The sequence below is a fragment of the Chanos chanos genome, chromosome 10 (assembly GCF_902362185.1).
Source record: "Chanos chanos chromosome 10, fChaCha1.1, whole genome shotgun sequence".
Lineage (NCBI taxonomy): Eukaryota > Metazoa > Chordata > Actinopteri > Gonorynchiformes > Chanidae > Chanos > Chanos chanos.
The window spans coordinates 32,021,214-32,040,602 of NC_044504.1; the positions used below are offsets into that span (position 1 = coordinate 32,021,214).

The 19,389-nt window shown below is 44.1% G+C and overlaps 1 protein-coding gene across 2 annotated transcripts in view; it reads right to left on the reverse strand.

Annotated features, from left to right (window-relative positions):
* Positions 1–19,389, reverse strand: part of mycbp2 (MYC binding protein 2) — a 61,944-nt gene that overhangs the window by 16,131 nt on the left and 26,424 nt on the right. Inside the window, exons 22-55 of one of the 2 annotated variants that reach the window (XM_030787140.1) lie at positions 19,177–19,381; positions 18,871–19,024; positions 18,302–18,474; positions 17,567–17,692; positions 17,306–17,433; positions 17,105–17,196; positions 15,623–15,757; positions 15,386–15,469; positions 15,174–15,270; positions 14,410–14,602; positions 13,555–13,829; positions 12,815–13,036; positions 11,983–12,174; positions 10,773–10,979; positions 10,315–10,446; positions 10,047–10,225; positions 9,705–9,847; positions 9,513–9,613; positions 9,161–9,379; positions 8,572–8,794; positions 7,987–8,105; positions 7,672–7,759; positions 7,442–7,491; positions 7,151–7,323; positions 6,790–6,934; positions 6,381–6,581; positions 6,171–6,226; positions 5,968–6,083; positions 5,565–5,662; positions 4,898–5,014; positions 4,154–4,294; positions 1,637–1,861; positions 684–816; positions 283–408 (exon numbers count right to left, since the gene is read on the reverse strand). In XM_030787140.1, the coding sequence (XP_030643000.1) occupies positions 283–408; positions 684–816; positions 1,637–1,861; positions 4,154–4,294; positions 4,898–5,014; positions 5,565–5,662; positions 5,968–6,083; positions 6,171–6,226; positions 6,381–6,581; positions 6,790–6,934; positions 7,151–7,323; positions 7,442–7,491; positions 7,672–7,759; positions 7,987–8,105; positions 8,572–8,794; positions 9,161–9,379; positions 9,513–9,613; positions 9,705–9,847; positions 10,047–10,225; positions 10,315–10,446; positions 10,773–10,979; positions 11,983–12,174; positions 12,815–13,036; positions 13,555–13,829; positions 14,410–14,602; positions 15,174–15,270; positions 15,386–15,469; positions 15,623–15,757; positions 17,105–17,196; positions 17,306–17,433; positions 17,567–17,692; positions 18,302–18,474; positions 18,871–19,024; positions 19,177–19,381 (5,068 nt within the window). Of the gene's footprint in view, positions 1–282; positions 409–683; positions 817–1,636; positions 1,862–4,153; positions 4,295–4,897; positions 5,015–5,564; positions 5,663–5,967; positions 6,084–6,170; positions 6,227–6,380; positions 6,582–6,789; positions 6,935–7,150; positions 7,324–7,441; positions 7,492–7,671; positions 7,760–7,986; positions 8,106–8,571; positions 8,795–9,160; positions 9,380–9,512; positions 9,614–9,704; positions 9,848–10,046; positions 10,226–10,314; positions 10,453–10,772; positions 10,980–11,982; positions 12,175–12,814; positions 13,037–13,554; positions 13,830–14,409; positions 14,603–15,173; positions 15,271–15,385; positions 15,470–15,622; positions 15,758–17,104; positions 17,197–17,305; positions 17,434–17,566; positions 17,693–18,301; positions 18,475–18,870; positions 19,025–19,176; positions 19,382–19,389 lie in introns of both variants that reach the window. The other variant, XM_030787141.1, reaches the window with a different exon arrangement.

The following is a 19,389-nucleotide window of genomic DNA, read 5'->3' on the forward strand; positions in this document are numbered from 1 at the left end:
ACTATTGTAAGACTTGAGGTTAACATATTAAATGAAGGGTCCTCTGACAAACTTGCAGTGCTGCCCAACCAGTCAACGTTAGAAACATGATATGTCTGATAAGTGTGTGTTTGATATGACAGATGGCATGACTATCAACACATAAAAGCGCAGCTGGAGAAACATCTATTAGACTCAAAGATTTCACCAGAAGGAGTAGCCAATACAAAACAAACTCACTACTGACAAGACTTTAAACTCACGACCTCGCAACCATGATCACAACAACTATGATCCTCTCACCTTTGTTGTTGGAGATGCCGTAATCAAAGCCCTGGGCCCCATTGCTGCCCATGGCCCTACTGAAGGCCTGCACTGAGAATGGGCTGGGGGGAGGAGTGTGGGCTCCATGTTCTAGGATAGCGTGCTCTGTTAGGGGAGAAAAAAAGTTCCGATGTATAAACTTTAAAAAAAAACATGAGAAATCATTAGTCTACAAGTTTTTTTTTGGCCTCTTATTAAGTAATAATGATAAACTGTAAATACATCTGATAAACACTAACCGTTCGTAACATTTACATTAAGTATGTGTTTAAGTATGGGTTTTACATTAAGGATGGGTTTCAGGATCATCGCATAACCACACACACACACACAGCGATTAGCTGTGTTCCACATATTCTCCACTGTGGTTGGAGTCTTACCTTCCTCATGTCGGAGGTACTGGTTTCCCCCTCTGTCTCTGGCCAGAGACCAAGCTTCACCCTCATCGCTTTCACAGAACTCCAACACGCTGTTCTTATCCAGCTGCACCCATGTCCCCTCCTGGTTGACCACCTGATGCACAAAGTTATTTATCTGCACACATATACATCTCTTCAACTATGACCCTGCATCCAACATTTACTGAACAGGAGCACTAACCAACAGACGGAAAATTCATGTCAGAATCCAAAAATGCCACGCATGGCATTTTTGGAATTGAATTTGTTTGGGGGGGGGGGGGGGGGGGGGGGGGAGAGATACTGCTGCGGCATTGATAATTGCAGAGTTCAGAGTTCAGAGTTCAGCCAGTGGTTTTGAAAGAGGCCATTCAAGGACAGCATGACACACCACACCCTCTGAGGAGAGTTTGAGCAGGAAGAGGCACATTTTGTCACTTCCATGGCCAAGCATGGAGAGAGCACTGAAATGTGCTGTAAGAAAGTTCAGAGAGAGGCCAGACAGACGTCTTTCAACAATGGCTTCAGCCTTTTTCAACTGATAACAATGTTTTCAGATCGCATCACAAATTGAGTGCTTGTTAGACAAATTCTGATTATTAGTCGAATGATCGCATTCCACAAATTTAAACTTTTCACCGAGATGACGTCACGTCACACAATTATTGAGTAAGGGTCTGGGCAAAGGCTGTAGCCATAACAGGTGGTTATTGAGAGAACCTTAGTACCCTTAGAATGACAGACCACACACCAACCAGAGGCATATCATGTATTGCCTCCATTCAATGGAAATTACACACAGGATAACTCTTGTTTCAAAGAGGAAAAACAAAAGAAATTGGTGTTACAGCGGCTGGAGAGCTAGCAAGAGAGCAAACTGGTAAACTTAGTGATTCATTTTGCAGCCACAAGAGGACAGTTGGGAGAGTCCATACCTCGCCTACCGCCTTGACCTTGTTCCCCAGTACTAACATTCCAATGGGGATACCCCTAAGGTTTGGGCAGCTTCTGATGTTGTGACCCGAGGGTCCCGTCTTCACTACCTTATAAAGACCTGGTCCGCCACCCCCGCCCGCCCTCTTGTGCTCACGCATGGGCGCCTCATGAGACGGGCGGCCATTGGCCTCCTTTAAATACTCATCCGAGTGTGGCCTGGCCTCCTGTAGGACCAAAGGACACAGGTTAGTCTCTAAGGCACGTCAGGCAGTCCTAGGCTCCCTCTTCTCTACACTCTTAAGTAAGTCTTGTTTGATGCTGGCAGGCAATCTCGTTCAGGTTCAGTATGCTTACGGGTCATCCTTGGCCAGGAGGAAACACACAATATTTGCTAGCCTCTATTAATTATATGATAACAGATGAGCTACGGTCGCTGGACACCAAGATGATGTGGTGTCTACATTCTGCGTGCTACACTCATTTTCACCATTTCAACATTTTGAATTATTGAAGAGGACTGTTGAAAACAAATGAGATGTATCTGGTTTGAAATTCTGAACGAGTGGATGAATTGTATTGGGGCTACATTCATTTTTACACTGAAAAAAAAAAATAATAATAAAGTGATGATACTATTCAGAGGTAGACATGCTGTTTTAAGTGAGAACATAACTGAACTACACACTTTCTATATGATAGGGGAAATTCATGCTTCTTACACTCTCCAAAAAGCCCCATGCATCTAAAAAAATTCATTGAAGACATCCTCTAACAAATACACATACTGCAGGTGGCTATATCTGAAGCCACCTTTCATGAAATGAGGACAAAGATTACATTACATCACACTTAAATTGATTGATTTAATTTACTCTGGAGTATGATCAATCTATTCAGCATACAAGGAAACAATATGAACTATTTCACAATTTAAAAAAACAAACAAAACATAAATGATCATGCATCTGAGGCTGTTTAGACCTGTGACAGTTACTTAGAAATTCACACGAGCTCAAGAACACACAGAAAACAATTAACAAACTTGGGTGAAAAGCAAAGAAGCAGCAAAGCCATATACAACTCCTCTGTTGAAAACTCACCTGAGGGAACAAATTTAAGGTCGTCCAAGATAAAAAGTCGATATCCCTGCCTCCTTGGCTAGCATTAAAGGCATTCTGAGCAACAGATTTTTAGACAATCATGTCACGGTAGGGGATTACTTTAGTGAAGACACTGACGGGTATGGATTGTATTATTTTTTGGAAGAGAGGATATTTTTTTTCTTTTTTTTCTCCAGAACTGACTTCTGTGTCTTTCGATATAGTGGCAATGCAAGAATTTAAAAGTTGAAAAACAAGCACTTCTTGGGGATCAGTCGATTAAACACGGCAAGAGAGGAGACCAATTTGTTTCGTCAAAATGTTCTGATCTAGGACCTCTCTCACGTGACGCAAATAACGATTCCAAATAAAAGTTCAAATTCTTATTCACTGCAACAATTCACAGAAATACTAAGGTTGAGTTTTAAACCACTTTGTGACCATCTGGTACAACACATATACATCATTTGTTTAAAAAAATAACCAAAAAAAAACACATATAAGAAGAAGATTGGGAAGAAAACCAAATTCAAGGAAAAACCATCTTCCAAAAAAGATGTGGTGTGTCATGCTGTTCACACATACTTAATGAGAACTTTTAAAATCTACATCAAATATCGCTGAGTGGCCGAGAGACGAAAGCACATTTTCCTGTAAGAGCAACATTCGGACAACACTGTTTCATGGCAGAAAACCAGTCTGCAATGTAATTTGTCTCCCTACATATTACAATCTTTCCTTTGGCTTGTGGAAATTCACATCTAATACACAATACCAAATGATTTCCCATTTTCAGCGTTCACTCAAGGTTTCTGTGCCATGGAGCAAATGCTACTGCTTTGAAAAATGCCCTTCTTTCGTATAGACAAGTGCCCAGCTTTGTGAAGCGAAAGTGAGAAGCAATGTGGGAGGGATCGAAGCTTGAGCCAATGAGCCACACTGATGTAGCGCGTCCAGTATTTCGCTGCACTGTTTAAGCATCAGTGATCAGTTATGAAGCTGGCAGAAGCCATTATCACACCACATATGATGGTTAAATATATGCAGGAGTTTTCTTCTTTAACATTTCAGACAAAGCATGCACCCTTATGCTGTCCTTTTTTTTTTTTTTTTTTTTTGTGAATGCATCCAAAAGAATATTGTGTCAACCAATGACAAAACATGCGAGAACACCTTTTTTTTTTGCTGGTTTTTGACAATCCATGCCTTTTCACATTTGGGACTGGGTCTCCTTATACACTTTACCAAGAGAAGTAAACAGAACTATCACAACTGAACACACTGCCATAGGATTTGTAGTTTTTTTGGTAAGATTGAAGAACCATCTCTCTCTCTCTCTCTCTCTCTCTCTCTCCCATTCCCAAATGAGCAGCATAGGGGCCCCTGGTAGTCTAATGAGGGGAGGCCTTTACTTACGTCAACAGGGACCAGAAGGCTTCTGCCCAGATGCTGGTTAAAAGAGAGGCACCAGGCTTCAGTGTACCCATTCATGTTGGGAACATACTTCTTTACTGTCTCATCATTCAGTCTGAGCCACACACCATCATCATTGTGGATCTATGGGAAACAAGCAACAGAGCGGAGCCATGCCCTCCTTTAACTACTACCCTCACAAGATCCTCCAAGGCTGCAGAGCAAGGGAGCCACAACCCACAGTGCTAACAGGACAGAGAGAGTGTGTGGGATGTTTGTGTGGATTTACAGTGAATGTACAGGGAATAAGGTTCGAGTGTGCCGTAAATGATACCATGCAGCATTTTGCACATATATACTGCAAATGCCAACGTCGCGTAATGCAAACATGTCACATGTGAGGGGGATAAAAGTGAGTGAGAAAAGTGTCTGGTGAAATATGTGGCGATGCATCCTTAAACACTCCCTATTCAAAACCTTCACTGCAGCCTCAAAGTTCCTTGCATGTGTATGAAGCAACAGAAAAGCAAAGAAATGCTTTAGACAAAATCAAAAGTAAACATGTGAGCTCCAGAGAGTGTTGCGGAGATCACTTTTAAAGGCCTGATACTCCTCGTGAATTACCAAATACATGTTTATTGAGTACTCACTGATTAAAGGAAGAGGAAAAAAGAAGGGGGGGGGGGGGGGAAGTACACAAGTCTTGGAAACAATAGCAGGATTTGGCCCTAGTCTAAAGTGGTTTACCTCATCAATGAAAGTGATGGTGCCATTGACTTGGACTATGCCTATCTGTTCGCTCTGCAGAGAGGGGTGACTACGCACGCGCAGCCCTGCGCTGTCCTTGGCCACAAATTTGCGCACCTGAGAGAAGCAGAGAGAGGAGAGACGGGGAGATAGTGAGACAGACGAGCAGATGGCGAGAGAGAGAGCAAAGCACTGCAGGTTGGTAAAGAGGAAACACGCACTCACGCACACGCACACACACACACATACATCCGTCCGTTCCCACTCGCAAACTCACGCACGGAACAGGAACGCACGGCAGTGAATGTGCAAGATTTCAAAACATAACCTGGCACAACATGGCCAGAGACGGACAGACTTTAAAGAAAAAGTACTAAAAAGCTTTTGTGTTGCTTGTTTCCCATGTGAATATACAACTGGAAGTCCACAGCGTTCTGGCTGACTAAGCTATCCACATTTGAATTGGGGGGGAGGGGGCTTAAAAATTTTATATTCACATTGCAGTCCCGGCAAATGATAGTGATGGCCCAAACTTTACAGAGAGACTGTGGAAAAATAACATGAACGATTAAAGTGAATTTTTCAGTCGGAGTGACATCAGGCAGGAGGCAGGCTGTCCAGGTTTGCCATCTGTAAGACAGACAGACTCATCTCTGTGGACTCTCACCTTGCTTGGCTGTGGCTCCGCTTTGGGTTTCACCATCTGTGTGCCTGGGGGGATCATCCCTTTGGGTGGGTCTTTGACCTCCACCTCTAAGCCTGCATCTATGTAGACAAAAATTACAGCAATTATCGCTGAGAAACAGCATAAGGTTTCAAGCACAGACCAAATATGTTTTTGTATTTAAGCTCTCTAAGAAGCAACTGTCCGTTATAGATTGGTAAGGCTGACTAATCTTAAGAATGTAAATTAATTAAGTAAGCATGAATAATTGTTATTTTAACTAACTACAGTCAGCCATGTTGCTGTCTTGTGAATGCTGATGATTTATTATTATAAAAAAAAAAAATCTTGCTCCAAAATGGATTTCATCAGCCAGAACATAGTCAGTGATCAGAGGAGCATTTACCGATCTCAATGCCATCTATGGTCACATGAATAGTGTAGAGCCCAACAGCTCCAGGTGTCCAGTTGGCACTGTATGTGCCGTCTGTGTTGGCACGGATGAGCATGTTTTCACTGGGCCTGAGGGAGACCGAACAGACACCATGAGGAAATGACTCAGTTTCAAAACAGAAAAGGCACATTAGAGCAATACTAAAAAGTCTTAACCTCTTTGGAGTAGGCGAAGCAAACCGCAGCTCCTCAAAGGAGTAGTTCTCATATGCCTAAAGAAGACAAATGAACATTCTTAGAACTCGGTGCATCCAGCCATACCACCAAGCAAAAAAAATAATTTTTTTCGAACATAATAAACAGTGCAAAGTACACATTCGTGAACCATGACTATTCTTCAAATGAGCTGGAAAAGTCTAGGTGAACCTTCATCATGGTGATGGCGATGTAGCGGGCTTCTTTAATTATCATGGGCTCGTAAGTGGCCTCCAGTTTGGGCGTGGGCAGGCCGCCAAAGGTGAGGTCAGTTCCAGAGGTGGCGGAGCTTCCAGGGAGGCGTTGTAACTTCCTCATGTTCTCCTGCTGGATGGACTTCTTCTGAGACACTGGCACGGCCTTCACCTCCACCTAGAGAGGAGGAGAAAGGTTAGTTAAGGACAGTAGTCTTCTCCTACATCTTTGCCTCTGGCTCACGAGCATCAAAGAACAATGACTGACTGTGTGTGTCTGAAGCCAAACAAAATCCTGCTTTATATAACCCGTAACGTACATGTTCATCAATCAGTGACATCAATACATCGGTATACGCGCAGTCTCGTTGCAGGAGATTTCTAACCTTCATGTTGGGTACATGTACTACATCTCCATACTGGTCTTTGGTCTGAACAACCACAGTGGTGGGCCAGCCACAGCGGATGTCGTCTTTGTTCAGGATGAGAGAGGTTTTCTGGGGGTCTGCATACGAATCTGGCTGCAACCACCTAGAATTAAAGAGAAGAACAAAAAATGAAATACTCTTTAGTTGAACTGAAAGGAATCATGAAAATCAGACTTGTACCTCAAAACTAACTTTGTTAGTTGAATTTCACCAATAACCCTGTCTTAAGTAACGAAGTAAAGCAGGTACACTCATGAACAATGAAAAAAAAAAAAAAAACAGAAAAAAACCCAAAACAAAACAAATTCTAATTTCTTACCTTGCAAGTCGGCCTCCGCTGGAGTTCTGCACACAGGTGATGAAGTCCTCCAAGAAGGAGTGCTCATTGCTCTGCAGGTGAAGAGGCAGGTTTCCCTCCAGAGCTTCCATAATGGTGGGAGAATGAGAGAGCGCCAGACCCTTCCCCAGAAGCCCTGAGTGAGTCTTACACACCTGATCCACACACACACACACACACACACGTATACACACACGCAAAGGATTAAAACAACCCTTCTGACAGATGCAAGTGAAACTAAACCAAGTGGAACAGAGGAACATTATGCAATACCTGGAGTGAGGCCTCTTCAAGAATCTCAAGATCTTCCTCCAACTCATTCCCTGTACAATGAGAACTGATTAAGTACCAACTTCAAAAACTTCAAATAAACATTTGCAACAAGACTATTACATAATCATTGGCTGAAAGCAATGGGAGCATTTTAAATTCAAAACGAGACTGACAACTGTATCTTCAACTGTTTCTTCTCTATTACAAATTGCAGTATTTTTTAGACTAACCAATGGGAAGAGCCAAGTCCTTTTTCATAAGAGCAGCAGCACACACACTCCCAAGATAAGCTAGCTCCTTCTCCAGCTGAATAATGCCCTGAAACACAAAACCAAGATAAGTAAAAAGGGCCTTATTTAAAATGTACCATAATTATACACATGTATTGCAAAGAACTCAGAGAGACTGGCATAAACAAGAGTTTAGTCAACAATGTCAATGAACCAAAATGAAAAGAGAACAAACTCTACCCCTCTATACTGGTTCATCCACTGATTTTACTACAAGGAATCATCTAATGTAGGGTTTCTGCATTGATTCCTTACCTCATCAGGGCCAGGGTTGAATTCATAGCCCACGGCCACACATTTGAACCCATAAAAACAGGCTTTCTCATCTTTCACATAATCTGATGCAGTCTCCAAGGAAAAGAGGGCTTCATTTCCTGAAGTAACAATGATATCCATGTTAGTGACTGACAAACGAAAGTGAGAAAATAGATTAAGATACACTCACCACTACTGTTGCTTTTCACTACTGCTTAAATCACAATTAGATTCTCTGATATAAGGGTTTCGTTTAGAAGAAAATTTCTCTAAGAGCCTGATGTCTCTTATTTGCGAGAATGCATTAAAATGGCTTTATTTGCCTTTGTCTTTATCTGCCTTAGTTTCAGAGGAGGTCGTGTTTCAGAAGCAACACTGTTACAGTTGGTGCATCCATAAATCTGTATTCCTTTATCCCTGCCAAAAGTACTGCCGATGCGTGGATGTGTATTCTGTGGTCAAGCATTACTTTTGGTCCACATCTCTAAAGCATTGTGTATGTACTGTACAGACTGGAGCCGAGCTCAGTTCAGTATTCAGCGGCAGGGTCTGTTTTTGAGAGAGGTTTTTGGCAGGGGCCATTACCTGGAAGCACCAGCACAGCAGTGGGCCAACCACTGGAGCCGGAGAATTTCTTGAGCTCTGTCCAGGAGTTGATGGTTTCGTGGGCCAGAGGTTTCGAACCCAGACTGGAGTAGTTCAGAGAACGGCTAGGGATGAGCAGACGTAGCACATCCTCCGGCTGGGCTGTGCCACACTGAGGGTCAAATTCTATTGTCATCCAACGGACACAGTCAGGGAAGGAGACCTGTGGAAACAGCCAAGGAGAATCCTTAAAAACCACGATGGGGAAATAATTAAACTGTGGTTTGGACCTGTTGAATGTAAATTAAAGCTCAATACCACACGAAGGTACTATCAGAAGTTCTCTTTAAAATTACTGTATTAATATATGGCAGGACATATGTTGACTGAACTCTATTTAAAAAGGTAAAATCATACACTGATAAACATACATTATAACTGAGTAAAATCAGTTATTAAACAAGATATTAAACAAGAACATTAAACAAGGTTTCTTTTTTAAGTAGCACGCTAATCTACTAACTATTAAATACTAAAAGTGTAGGAGATCCGAATCCCTTCTTGACCAGCTTCAAAACATCATCTGTACCTTGTACTGGGTGACACCAGCCTGCTTGTAGGGGTGATCACTCTCGATGACTGAATAATGGTTGGATGTAGTGCAGGCTGATAGGCCCTGTTCAGGCTGGTTGCCAGTAGTGCTGTCAGTGGATTGGTTGGGGTTGAAAGCAGGCGGGGCATACTTCTGGTTCAGAGCCGAGACAGCAGGGAGAAGGTCCTGGACCAAGCCAAACACCTCAACTGCCGCCTGAAAGGAGGAGACTCGGGTTAATCATACCGAGGTAAAAACCTCCAGGTGTAATTTTTACAGAACATGACGCCTGAGAGTAAATCGACCCGTCTTTACGTGCTCAGGGCATAGCACAGGTCCACACTCTTACCTTGGGCACCGAGGCCGCCACAGGGCCGATGTAGGCCAGTATGAGCGGGAGCAGCATGGAGAACAAACTGGAGGAGCTCAGCAGCTCTGGAATGTCTTCGGCTACACGCAGAAGAAAACATTTCATTCACACTGACGCAAACGGAGAGAGGCTGGCATTACTACAAACCTTCGACAAGACGAGAGCGCTTACCATCCACCGCAAAGGCCCTGTGCAACAAATCTTTGGCAGCTCTGACCACAGCGCTGACCACGGACAAAGCCCGGCTACAGTTCTTATCCTCCTCATTGGCTTTGCTGAGGAGTTGGGACTGGAGGTCTCCATCATATTCACTCCTGAAAGCAAAAATTACAGGTGTAAACATCAAAATTCATTAGGGAGCATACGGAGCTAGTTCATCCACCACCACTGGCGATAAAATAGCAACTATCAACCGTTACTGAACATGCTTTAAATAGGCTGCTGTATACTTGGCCAAAAGGTCTACATGTGATTGTGTAATGATATTTGCTGCAATGAACACGAGTGTCTGACCTGTAGTAGAGTATCTGTGGGATCTGGCCTCTGGTCTGGTTGGTGCCGTTACTGCTCAAGCTGCAAGTACTAAAGGTGAATGTCACGCCGTCGGGGCACTGCACTGTGGTCATCCCACCATCCCCATTGGCTGTGCGGCTGCCGTAGTTACGCAGGCGCACGGCATACTTCACACTCTCCTGTGAGATGGACAGAGATCAGCGAGACATAAGCCTGAAAAGTAGGTCCAGATTTACCATAAGAGAATGACTCGGGTTGAGGACTGTACCTTAAGAGGCACGGCTTTGTCCAGCCTAATCTCCGCAATGTCACTGGGGGAGTCATCGGTGCTGTAGGTGCCTTTCACAAGTTCCAGGGACGTCCACCTGTGGGAGTGGGCTGAGTCTCCAGGGTGCTCTGTCTGGGCCTAACACACACACAAACAGATCAGTCGGGTAATGTAAGACCACATTTCTTCCCAAACTTTTTGAAAGCTATTTATGAAATCTACGAACTACACAGTAAAAGGAAATGTCAGAGGAATTTCAAATCAATATTTTTGAGTCAATTTCAGTTCATAGGCACTTATGTGGAGGTCAGGGTCAGTGCTCAGAGAAAAATAAAAAAAAAGGTGTTTTTGGTTGGTCTACTCAGTCTGAGTGCTTTCATGTCAATAAATGGATAAAAGCCTGCATACTGAGAGATGAACACAGTAAAAATAAATATATAAATAAAAAAGGGTCTTACATCATCAGCGAGCACCTCCAGCTCGTACTCATGGATACCTCCTCCCCCATAGACACAGAAGCCAACTAAAACCACACCAGGCTTGTCCACAGTGAAACAGATTGCATCAGGGGAGCCGTTGCCTGTGTTCCAGCTACGGCCTTGACTGGTCTTTGTGAAGCGGTTTGGGGTCGACTTGACAGAATGCAGGGAGTTCAATCCATCCACCTGTTAAAAAGAGGGAAAGACAAAGCAGTTTAGTGCCATGTACTACGATGGAAAACAGTCTGGTTTTATGCATTATATCAAATCTGTGACAATGAGTAATTCACAAATCCAGTACTTCTGTGCACTTTTTCTATTAAATATAGTTGTGCATCTTCTTTCTGGATTGTGACTGGAGCAGGGCTGATGAACAAGCTTTAATAATATTGTACAGTATTAAACATCAATAGTGGTGTTACATGCTTTTTTCACCAGATGGCAGCAGAGAGGGGAAGCAGAGTAACATGATGTTTTTTGTTATGACAGAGAAATCCGGAAGATGTCAAGCACTCCAGAACAATCTATCTCCTTTAAGTCTCAAGCACAATAATGATGTGATAAGAAGTCTGTTCGCTAAGGAACGGACTAGACTCATTACTTATGTGATGCTTTAGGTGAGCTGCACAATTATGGAGGTGGCCATTTACAAACGAGACTGACGTAAGGAGCCAGGCCGGCCAGTTGCTATGACAACCAGCCAATGGCAGTTTCGAGAGGAAAAAGGGATCCTGCGGTAGACGGGTGAATTGATGATGGACGAAGCCCTGAGGCAGACACACCTGGGCCCATGAGTCAGCTCTATACTACAACAGGGCTCGGAGAGGATCTCAGGGAAGGAGTGTTTATGATGGACTGGATGATATCATCTCCCCATCACGGGCCAAACGTTATTTTTGGATGGCTGGCTGCTCTAATAAGATTAGAGGTGAAAAGATCCCAGCTGGGTTTGGATAAGAGGAATGGGTCTCAACACAATTTGGGGATAGAGGAGATACAGTAGAAGAGAGTGAGTGTGTGTGAGGAAAAAAAGAAAAGAAAGAGCTATACAGAAAGGGCAAAGCTCTCAAAAGGTCTATGAGAGAGAGAGAGAGAGAGAGAGAGAGACAGACAGACGGGTACGGGGGGGTGGGGGGGGGGGGGGGGGAAGAAGGAGATGACGAACACAAGATGACTGTTGTTAGATTACCTCAGAGCCCAGTGCTGAGGCAGTGAGCTCACTGACGATGCTGGCCAGCAGGCCACAGGTGTTGGACACTAGATGAGGAGAAAACAGCTCCACCTCTTTTCTCAAGCTTTTCCTGACTGGCAACACCACAATCACCAGCATCTTCTCCAGAACCTCCCGGAAACTAGTCATGCCCATCAGATTCTCCTCAGTCTAGACACGGCAACATGGGGAATTTTCTTGATTAGATCTAACGGTTATATCAAGACTGCAGCACATAACTAATCTCTGAGTTGCTCGTTTAGGAGACAGTCGACCATGCACTGACTACATTACCATAATGGTTTAATGGTTTGCAAGAAGCTATAAATAGAAACCTCAGAGACTGTGCACTTTTTTAAGCAAATTCCATATAAAGAGCTTTAAACATAACAGTCAGGGGGAATTTTTATGAGTACATTTAACCAAACAGATAAGAAAAGATAAAAGAAAGTATGCAATTCAGTGAAGAGATTGAAGATTCAGATAATACTGTTCCTTTACTCATGATTAAACACACTGGGAAGCAAGGCTCTTTTAAGGTATTCCAGATTTAAGAGATTGGGTCCAATAAAAATTTTATGAAGTAAAAGCACTCAACCGAATTGTTAGATATATATGCTGATGGTCTAATGGTGATCTGCCAGGGCGTCGACAAAATCTGAAGGAAGATTTTTCTAAACTTCCAATCTCTTCTTTTAGCTTTCTTAACCAAATTATGTATGCCACAGAGCCTCATACATCAGAGCCGGTGCGTGTATCAACGGGTGTGTTGAATCAAGCCTGCTTAGCTGTGAAGGGTTCCAGTACTCACATGGCTTAATTTCTCCATGTGTGCCACTAGCAAGGGGAAGCGGTGAGCGAGGGCTGAGTCGTTCTCGGTGCTGACTTGCTTGACCAGCGAGCGTAGCAGCACCTCTCCGTCATAGGCGATGGGCAGGATGGAGGTCAGTTTGACCGAGGTGTTACACAGCGCCGACATCACTGCAGCCAACAGCCGGCTGCTGGATGTGCGGAAGTTTGCCTCTTGGATGTCCTGCGGGACGAGAACCACATCGATGTTGCGCTCACTATAGGTAAGCAGGCATAAGTTACTGTAGGTAACGGTATCTGAGGTACTCAGGGCGAGAGTGAGGCCTCTTTAAGATCTCAGGTTCTCGGGTGTCTTATTTTTCAAGACGTATACTAAAGCGGGTCTCTAACTTTGGATATAATTTTTAGGCATTTCAGATTTGGACTTCATCAGACCTAAATCTGTCAAGTGGCAACTACATCTAGATCAGCTGAGGAAGTCTGAGGGGCACAAACCGAAAGCAAAAAAAAAGAAAAAAAAATTAAGCTCCACTCAGACTTTCAAAAACCTCTTCAAAAAGCAGTGAGTGAAAGATTGGTCAAGAGAGAACAATAAGCCTGTCGGTACCCAAATCGTTCGGAGACAGACGCCGGTCAAGATTGTGGGAGCATTGCTGCTATTTCCTCTCCACACAGACGACATATTTTAAAGACAGGCGTTTCGTTTGCAGAGTGTTGAGCAGAGTGGAATGCAGCTCATACCTGGTCGAGGCAGTTGAGTAAGTCACAGAGACAGGCCCACTGCAGTGCAGGTGTAGGGTAGAAAGAGTGGAAGCAGGCGGTGAAGGTGTTGTGACACTCTTGCAGCACAGCCTCCAGCAGAGTCAGAGGCTGACTTAGATAACCTTGAGGATCATTGTCCAGCTTGGTTAGGCAGTTGTCCATGCCCTCTGACAAGATCTTCTTCAAGAGGCTGCGTGTTTTACCAACGCACTCTGCCAGTTTGCTGGACTCCTCCACCACGGCCTTGGTGCTGGCTGGACGCAGAACATACGCACACGGTCAGTCAGGGTTTAAAGAAGCGAGAATATGCGGGACTGTTAGACAGCGAGTCATTACATGTTGTGCATGTGCACGGAGTAAGAGGCTCCGTCACTGGTCTAAGAGCTTGCTGAATGGGACAAGTGAGAGGGAGCTCTTAATTACATGTGCTTAAGGGACTACAACTATAGAGGACCTAATCTGGCGAGTCAATATAGATTACACATGTGCATCTTTCACCATGCTGACCGACTGAACAGGCGAGGGCACCGACAGCACAAAAGACATGTTTCATTAGCAGTCAGTGGACAGTATTGGCTAAGCCAGAGTGACATAGAGCTAACATTAGCATTGACTAGGGGTCCTAAGGGGGATTCTTCCAGAAACCCAAGGAGGAATTCTTAAGAAAATCTTTAAGCTGTGTTGGATAATGTTTGTGAGAGAGAGCACACATGTCCACGCTTTTCGACAATCTTTTTTTTTTTCTGCTTAAGTTTTTATTAATACCATATACCACAAAACAATGTTTGTGGCTAAGCTTACAGTAAACAGATGAACCTGCGGAAGACGGAATACCTGAAATGGGGAAGATCTCGCAGATGTAGACTCGGAGCAAGCGCAAGCAACAGGTGCCCACAAAGCGAAGGCGTTCCAGGTCTAGTAAGGTGGCCGTGTACTGGAAACCCTTCAGACCACGCAGCTCTTCCACTCCCAACACCAGCGTGGTCCAGCTCCAGTGCAAGATACTTAACAGAGACTCAAAACACTCCTTCACATAAACAAACACACACACACACACAGACACACACAGATCAGCATCTACATAAGTACTTCTAATCACAGCCATTTACACAGTGAAGACTTAATTCAGCGAATTTTTTCATACCATCAGTTCAATTCACGACAGCGCAAACTTATCTGGTTGCTGCTGTATAGTAATGATTGCTAACAGAACAGCGTTGTGTTTGCTAATATCATGGGACAGTTTTTTTTTTTTAGGGCACACATTAAACAAAATGGGCTGAACGACAAATTTCAATGGAGAACGACCACCGAAAGAGAAATTCCGTGCACAGCCAGGCTTTCTCTGTGTTCAAAAAAGGTCTAAAAAGGTACATAGCCGTGCTTTTACTTTTTCCACACCAACGTGATGAAAGGGAGCGAAGAAAATGTAGGCCAGGCCCTAACACACAAAGATAGCTTTTGCTCCACATACTCTTCTTCGTGTTAAGTTCGGCCTTAACACTCCTGCCCGTGTGGCGTGTGGCCGTTCTGTTTTATGTGGTACAGTGAATAAAGGTGCTCTTGACGAGAACACTGAAAAAAAAAAAAAAACCTACCACCGATACAGTCCTGGCAAAAGAGCGTTTGAGAATGTGAACAGGCTCGCTCGTCTGCTGTTTGCCTTTGGCTGCGTTTCCGTCGTTTGATGGTAATCTGCGAAAAAATTCATTGAAAACGTTTAAGGTGACTCAGAACGCAGGCAAACAAATGAGTAGGTGGTTTAAAACTATTTGATCAAATCTTAATTTTTCCACCGACAGACACATACCTGTACAACAACTGAGGTATTTGACCTGCGTTCACATCTGTACCATTGTTTGATTTCTTGGAGCTCTTAAATTGGAAAACCACACTGTAAAACGAGGGTGGAAACGTAAGGTGTTAATAGAACACACACAAATTATAACTTTCCACATCAATTTCCAACACTGCTAGCAATTTAATGCTAAGGAGACTGATAAAGCTTCAGCATGGATATTAAATATTGAATCAGCGTGACCCATACCCATCATCAGTGGTGATGGTTGCCTGCCCGTGGGAGCCACAGTCACTGCTGGGACCAGACACTCGGGCCCAAGCCACATACCACCAGCCCGACTGCAACAGCACGGGTTCATCAAACATCATAGCGTACTTCTCCCTACAGACACACAAATACAGCGGGCGATCAATCTTCAACTTTCGCTTCCAGAGTGCAGTTACCCCCCTCAGCATCACACAGCCAACCTGCATATGCCACCCTGTTCCCCTGAGCACTGTTAATGCTGTCATACAGTAAGCACTAATGCTTATCTCATCTCATTCAAACACAACAGCTGCTGGTGTCTCTGGTGTCTTACTGTCTCATTAATACTCATTAATGCATGAAGGGACAGGTTCTGGTGACTAGGGGTGCGCCAGAAGCCGAGAGCCTTGTTCGGAAGAACACAAATAGTGACTTAAAAACAAACAATAAATACTCACAAAACAGCAGCATTTTTTTTTAAACAAGCAACGTCATTGTTATAGAGCAACATTGTCGACTGTTATACTGGCTTGATTGTATTTTCTGAATCCAAGCTGACAGCACAAAGGCAAGGAAGAACAAGGAAGAGAGAGTCCTTGCAAGTGTGTGTGTGTTGCCAGGCTGTCAGGGTAGGAGCAGGTCAGCTCTGTGCTGCTGGACTGATTACACGGTAGACTGAAGTAGTAAAAGCGAGTGGGGTGATATGTATTTAACATTCATACCAAATTACAAAGCTTCTATGAATCTATTTCAATAATAACATCAGTACAATCAAAGTCTGAAGCTTCCCCACAAATACTTAACGTTAGAGCCAACCAAGCTAATCAAAATTGCCCACGGAGCACGATTATATTCTGGACAGAGTAGGAGGCGGCGGGGGCAGTCTGTCTTGCACTGTGTGTGTCTCCGAAATCCAAACTTGCCAAGGGCAACACAAAGACAGAGACATCGTATCCTACATAAATTATATCTGGCATGTTCAAAAATGTATAACTCTTGTTTTAAAGCGTTCCTGGTAGGCTACACGATTTATTGCATTTTTGTTACTAAACTTTTCTGTTTGTTCTGTTGTCCCCATGTTGAGGTGGGGTACTGTTATACATATTTAACATTTCAGGTTACTGTGATCTAACATAAAAGGTTAGACTACTATTGTCCAGCTTTACTACATGAGAGATTTTTCAAAGCTTTTCAGTTTTATTAATGGGATCAAACAATGCATAAAGGACAGCTATCAATGGCACTAGATTTACATCTACAAAATAGACTTTTCTTTTCATTTTGAACTACTTTCAGTTTAAACCCTGCCCAAATACACATGCAAATACAAGTAACTTTATCATCCCAACAAATTGAGATATGGACACAAATAGCAGCCTCATCACATAGCCCTACTGGTGACACAAATCAAGTTAAGTTTAGAGTGAAAGCTGATTCTGTTCTAACTCTGTTAAGACACAGTGTTTTCCCCATAGGACATACCGAGCAGCACAGTCATAGGCCAGAACATCCGTCTCAGCCAACAGGTCACCATCTGTCTCATGGTCTCCCCCATCAGGGCCCAGTTCAAACAGCTGCAAGAAAACAGACAACCGTCAAAAACAATGCCAAAAACACAGATATAGAAAAAGCCTGAATTGCTAGTCCTACACTACACGCACGCTAAAATGCAAGACACTGAACCTTGATCTTTGCTGTGTATTCGCCACGACCACCAAACAGGCCAAGACCCCCCAGCAGGATGTCGGCGTCGGCGCAGAAACGGATGGCCTCCACCGAGTGGGCGGAGTAGCCCCAGCCTCCACCATGACCTAAAGCGCGGTACAAATGCACACCAAGTCAACCGAGTATAAATACTCCACATTACAGGCTATTAGTGTCTGGAGAGAGGTGGCCGTGAGCCAAGTCATAGCGACTCGTGAGGCCGGGCTGAACTGTGCTCACTCTCAAAGCGGTTGACCACGCTGTAGTCCTCTTTGGAATAGACCTTAAGCACCGCCTGAGTTTCCTCCTCGGTGCTGGCTACACCCATCTTCAGCTCCTGCATGGCTGCCAGTGTGTCTAGACAACCTGCAAAGAGAAACAGGCTCTCGTATCAGCTTTCGCATAAGCAACACCATAAGCAGACGCCAAAAACCCTGTGTAAAAGTTCATTTTATCTATAGCAGATCACATCTAAGAGAACATTACTGACATTAGTATGGTTTTAATTCAGCAACCTAAAAGCCATAACATAACACTTATTTTTATCATTATAAAGTGCTAAGAATTCCCAAACATTTTGTTTTATTATTATCGCTATGAATATGTCACACGTTTCCTGAGCACTACAGCAACGAAACTCCACGACACGACGCTCATAGACATTCCAGTCTTCCATTCATACCGGCTGTCTAACCATTCAGTACGGCAGCGTTATAGACCTGGGGCGAATAGGAAAATGTCACACAGCCACCTGTCTGCCACTCTTTTTTACATTACTCGAATTTTGACAGGTTGTGAAATTCTGAGAGTTTGTCATGAGTGGGAAAAGGGCTGAGTGGAAGAAGCTCCAAAGAGAGAGGAGATAGAGAGAAGTCAATCCAGCTGAGAGTGAAAGAATGACAGCAGAGTGACAGGCCCTGGAGAAGGGCCTTGTTGGTGGGATGGAGGATTGGTGGAGCAGTGGGCAGCGCATACCCAGGATGTGCAGAGCTCCATGAGAGCGGGTGGTGGTGGCATTGGAGCCCGAGGGCAATGCCAACTCGGGGCTGAGAATACTGCAGCGTGACTGGAGGTCTGGCACCGAGGGGACGCGGGCATCTGCAATCACCGCGTTGTAGCACCACATCTCCCTCGTAGCTGGCAAGAACCTGCGAAAACACAGACACAGGCCAGAATGCATCTCAGAGGAGGCTACAAACATGAGTGATTAGTAGATACAGACCACAATGTCATTAATGTAACAGTATCTTTTGAGGCCTTAAACGGAAAAAAGAACTACAATAAACGTTTCTGAGGAGCATCTGAAAGGAAGGAAAGCAATGAAATGAAGATGAAGACATAAGGATTATTTTCCTCAGCAGAATTCCACAGCATCAAAAAATATGAATAGTATGAGAAAGGCGCGTCACTGCGGTTGTCAATGAGACTGAGCGGCTCTGACTCATTCTTTCAATTCAGCAGTATCCGCCTTTTCACATAAGGAGGCATCTCTGCACTGTAATACAATAACCCTCACTCTCCAGACAGTGAAACAGAAGCCGTACCTCCAGATGACATCATACACCGGGTCCAGACACAGGCCGAAGCCTTGAAGGTCCTCCTGCTCCGAGTCGTTGAAGGTCCGACAGCTCCCGTCCATTTTGTTGATCAGCAGACATTTGAAGGGAGGAGGTTCAGATAAAGAAGTGGGCACCAACCCTGAAGAAGAACAGAGAAGGCAGACTTCAGTAAAGGGCAAACAGTCAGCCTATTGTGTTTTTTTTTTTTTGCTTTTTTATTTGTTGTTTGAAGCTACGAAAGCTCTTTTAGAGCTGCCGGCGAGTCGTGAGGATAAGAGCTGGCCAAAATACCGATGATGTGTTTGCTGGCGAAAATCTCCGAAGTGGCTAGAACGTGGGAGTTGATTAGAGCTTCATCGATCCTCAGGAAGGTCTGGTCACCGCTCGCGCCGATCCACGTGGCTTTGCGGCCGTACTTGGCGCCGATGTTGGGCATGGGCGAGGGCTTGGCATTCCAATACGGCATATCCAAAATTGGCCTGCCAAGCTGTCCTTTCTGTAGAA